Genomic DNA, 4,003 nt, shown 5'->3' on the forward strand with positions numbered 1-4,003 from the left:
CCCCCCCCCCCCCGCCGGGCGTGCAGCTCATCGGGGATTATGTTACCCCGGGTTCCGGGCCATTCGCCGCGCTGGCGGTGGCGGATTACTGCGACAAGATCGAGGCCCTGGCACATGAAATTAGCCAGGCTCTGTCGGCCCTGATCAGCCCACCGACGCGGGCGCGGGCGCGCCTTGGCCAGCCGAGCCCGGCCCGGCGGCCTGTTCGGCCCGGCGCCGGGTCGTCGAGTTCCCTGCCGCAACTGCTCTCGGTGGTCATCACGACCCTGGGCAAGTTGGCGGCGCGGGGTCTCGGCACGCGGACGTACGCCACCGAGTCCTCGGCCAGCAGCGGCAGTGTGGCGGCGGCCGTAGCGGCGGCGTCGGCCGCCGGGGCCCCAAGCACGGCCATGCGCGCGTCCGAGAGCGCTCGCTCGGCCATCGAGGGCAGCGGCCTCGCCGCGCGGGCCATCATCTGCTTCGCCAAGATTTCCCAGGTACGCACGCCGGCATCCGGTTCTTGGTCCATCCTCGTCTGCCTGGCTGATTGCGTGCACGGGGCCTGGCCATGTGGTTCTGCGCTGACACATGTCCTGCCTCTTGCTTTGGTGTTCACCCGCCGCCGCCGCCGCCGGCCGGGTGGCCTCCTCCCTCTGCCCGGGGGCCATGCAGCTCCACCGGCTGAGCCCGGAGCGCTTGCACCCGACCGGGCTCGAGCTATCGGCGGACCTGTGTGCCCGGCGCGCCGACGAGTGGGTCCGCCTGCTGCGGCACCAGCCGGTCGCGGCGGCGGCCCTCTTTGCCCCGGTGTCCGCCTCGGAGGCCGGGGCGCCAGGGGACCTGGCCGCCGGCCGGCGGCCAGATGCCCGCCTGGCGGCCGACGTCTTCCTCGACGAGGAGGATGTCCTGCTGGCCGCCGGCGGGGCCGACCCCCGGCAATCGTCCCTGTCGCGGCTGCTGGAGCCCGGTGGCCGGGCCGACTGGACGCTCATCTTTGCTGCGGGGCTGGCGCCGGGGGCCGCGACGGCCGGGTCTCCAGTCGACCCGCCGGGGGTGGTGGCCGCGGCGGCGGCCGGCGTGGCGCTGGCTTCGTCCGCCTCGCCGGCCGCCTCGTCGGGCCTGCTGCCGGTCCTCGGCGACGGGAGCATCGTGGTGGATGTGGCTGGTGTGGGCCCCGGTGGCGGGTCACCGCTCTCCCTGAGCAGTCTCTTCGCCGGGACCTGCGCCGGACCCCCCGCCGGGGCCGGGCTCAGCACTCCGGCTGATGAGGCCCCCTACCCGCCGGAAGACATGGCCTTCGGGGGCTTCCTGCTGAAGCAGTTCATGTAGCTCTCTTGGTCGTGCCTTTTTTCCGTCCCCCCCCCTCATCTCCATGTCTGCCCCTGGTCCCGGGCCGGTGGAAGTTGTGTGCCCGTGTTCCTCCGCCGCCCTCGCCGGGTGGGCATGAAATAGACGCGGGCGGATGGATGTCCACATGTAGGTGTGTGTGTGTGTGTGTGTGTGTGTGTGTGTGTGTGTGTGTGCGCGCGCGCGCGCGACGGGGGGATGCCAGTGCATCCAAACGTGCCGGGGCATGGCACGGGCAAATCCGGCCTGAGCAAGTGTATGGGGCCATGGGGCGCACCACAATTGGTGCATGCGGCCTGGCGCATACATGTGCGTGCCGGGCTCTTCCCCTGGCCTTCTTCAAGCCAGGGGTGTGTCCATGCGTATGTGCGTCTCTTTGGCGTGCTACATGTGTTTTCATGATACGGCCGCATGTTGCGCATGCATGCGGGAATGTGCGCGTGGGTGTTCGTGCATGTGTGTGCGCGCGCCTCTGCCCACGCGCGAACACCGGACACAAGCATGTTCCTCCGCTCCTTCCTCTCCCGGCATTCACCCGCCTCTCCCCACACGAACATGTCCCCCTCCCCCCGGCAGGTAGACAATGAACACAGACACACACACACACACACACACACGGACCCACATCCTTTTGAAGTGGTATTTGGAATGCGGCACGGCGCGCGGCCGGATCCCCCGCCCGGATGGCCTGCCACGTCACAGGGGGAAGATCCGCACCCCGAGCCAGCTCTGCGACGGCCCGGGCAGCTGACTGAGAGGCGAGGGGACCGGCGGGCCAGGGGACGCCCCGGCGGCCAGGGCGCCCCGCGCGTCGGCCACCCCGGGGGCCTCTTCGTCAGCCAGCTCGCCGCCCGAGGGGCCGGAGGCCGCCAGGCCCGGGGCCCGGCGCGGGGCCAGGTACGTCCGCTCCAGCGGCAGGGTCGGGTCTTCGAGGGGCGAGAAGCAGGACAGGAGAAAGGCCCGCTCGCGCTCGATGGACCAGTCCAGGAAGAGGTTGGTCTGGGCCAGGTGCGCGTCGATCTTGTTCTCCGAAGCCAGCAGCGCATGGGCGCTCTCCGCCGACAGGTGCGGGTTCAGGGAGTTGGAGAAGTGCCTCGCCGGGGCCGGGATCGACGGGGTGGCCCAGTGCCGGGTGTGCGTGTCCGGCCAGATGGCCACCGGCGGGTTGAAGTCCTCCAGCATGGTGGGCCGGGTGAGCAGCGACCGGCAGACACTGACGGAGTTGGAGCCGGCCGGCGTGCCGGCCGGCCCGGCCCCGGTGGCCGACGGCACCTCGGCCAGCGGCTCGTCCGGTGCCGGCGGCAAGGCCGCCACGTGCGGGCTGTCGGCGGCCGCCGCGCCGGGCGCGCCCGGCCGCGGTCGGAGTCGCGAGCGCCCCGACGCCGGAGCCACGCCCGGCCCCGGGCCGGCAGTTGGCAGGGTGGCCCCGGCCGGCGGGGCGGTCTTCGGCAGGGGCCCGGCCCCGCCGCCCCCGTCGCTCACTTCCCGCCGGCGGAAGCCCGCTCGGAAGGACGGCAGGAAGGACGGCGGCACCAGGCCGAGCGACTGGGCCGGCGGCGCGGCGCCGACCGACATGCCCACCAGGATGTCCGCCACGTCAGCCAGCACGTTCTGGAAAACCCGGGCTGCGTCGGTTTGCGGGCAGAAGTGCACCACCTCCGGCATGTCGGCCGGCGAGATGCCGAGAGCCGCCCGGTGGGCAGCCGGCACCCCATCCGGCCCAAGCTCCAGCAGCAGGCGCTCATGCCCGGGGAAGAGGGCCAGCGCCAAGCCCGAGAGGGGGGCCGGGGACATGGCTGGAGCCGGGTCGCCGGCTGCCTGGGTCGTGCTCCCTGGCAGGGCCGGCGACCACCGGCTCCAGGCCCGGCGGCTGACCGTGCTCTGATACAGGTCCACCGCGGGGCGGGACATCTGAACGGCATGCTGCACGCACACAACCTGTCAGCCGGCGCGGCAGGGAGGGGAGCGATGGGCGAGAGCGGCGGAGGTCAGCATTGGAGTCGAGCAAGAAAAAAAAGAAAAAAAAAAAGAAGAAGCCCCCACGCCCCGAGCAACACCAAGCGCGGGATGGGCCAAATGGCCGCCCCCCGCCCCTCCCCCCGGACGCGGGTCTCACGTGCCTCATAGACCAGGGGCGTCTTGGAGGCGGCATTCACGCAGAGGATGCCGGCGGCCTGGTGCAGGCGCCGAAGGCGCCCATCGCGCGACACCATGGCCGCATGGCTCTGGTTCGACGGGGCGAACGGCCGGTCCAGGAGGGTGAGCCATCCGGCGGCCGGCTCGCCAGGCGCCGGGAGCCCGGTGGCCGCCGGCCGGGCCGGCCCCGCGGCCCCCAGGGCCCCGGGGAACAGCGGCCCCACCGACTCGGCTGGCAGCACCTGGAACCCGTCCAGGTAGGAAAGCTCCATCAGGGACACCGAGAGGATGGTGTGCGCCCGTTGGCGCAGGTCCACGAAGCTGGTCCGGGAGTATGTGCTCCCGGGAAGGGGCTCCATCAGGGGAGCCATGCCGCAGTCGGCCTCAATCAGCGGGCAGAGGAGGTCCGCCTCGCGCAGGCAACGGAGCCATGCTTGTGGGGGCAGGGACGCCGCCAGCGGAAGCCAGGTGGCGAGGCGGGGAAGTTAGTTGAGCGGGGGTTGGAGGATGCCTCGGGCGGAGACAGAAGCGGGGGGGGGGG

The 4,003-nt window shown here is 72.2% G+C and overlaps 2 protein-coding genes across 2 annotated transcripts in view; one reads left to right on the forward strand and one right to left on the reverse strand.

Moving 5' to 3' along the window:
• The window catches only part of H696_02137 (hypothetical protein), a gene marked incomplete at its 5' end in the record, with an annotated part of 7,562 nt that extends 6,108 nt beyond the window's left edge, over nucleotides 1-1,454 (forward strand). Inside the window, 2 exons of the mRNA XM_009496033.1 lie at nucleotides 27-476; nucleotides 652-1,454. Coding sequence (XP_009494308.1) covers nucleotides 27-476; nucleotides 652-1,308 — 1,107 coding nt within the window. The 3' untranslated portion in view covers nucleotides 1,309-1,454. The remainder of the gene's footprint in view (nucleotides 1-26; nucleotides 477-651) is intronic.
• A 496-nt stretch (nucleotides 1,455-1,950) lies between these two features.
• Nucleotides 1,951-4,003, reverse strand: part of H696_02138 (hypothetical protein) — a gene marked incomplete at its 5' end in the record, with an annotated part of 9,867 nt that continues 7,814 nt past the window's right edge. The window contains 2 exons of the mRNA XM_009496034.1: nucleotides 1,951-3,264; nucleotides 3,447-3,895. Of these exons, the coding sequence (XP_009494309.1) occupies nucleotides 2,023-3,264; nucleotides 3,447-3,895 (1,691 nt within the window). The 3' untranslated portion in view covers nucleotides 1,951-2,022. The remainder of the gene's footprint in view (nucleotides 3,265-3,446; nucleotides 3,896-4,003) is intronic.

This window comes from Fonticula alba (assembly GCF_000388065.1).
Source record: "Fonticula alba strain ATCC 38817 unplaced genomic scaffold supercont2.3, whole genome shotgun sequence".
Taxonomy (NCBI): Eukaryota; order Rotosphaerida; family Fonticulaceae; genus Fonticula; species Fonticula alba.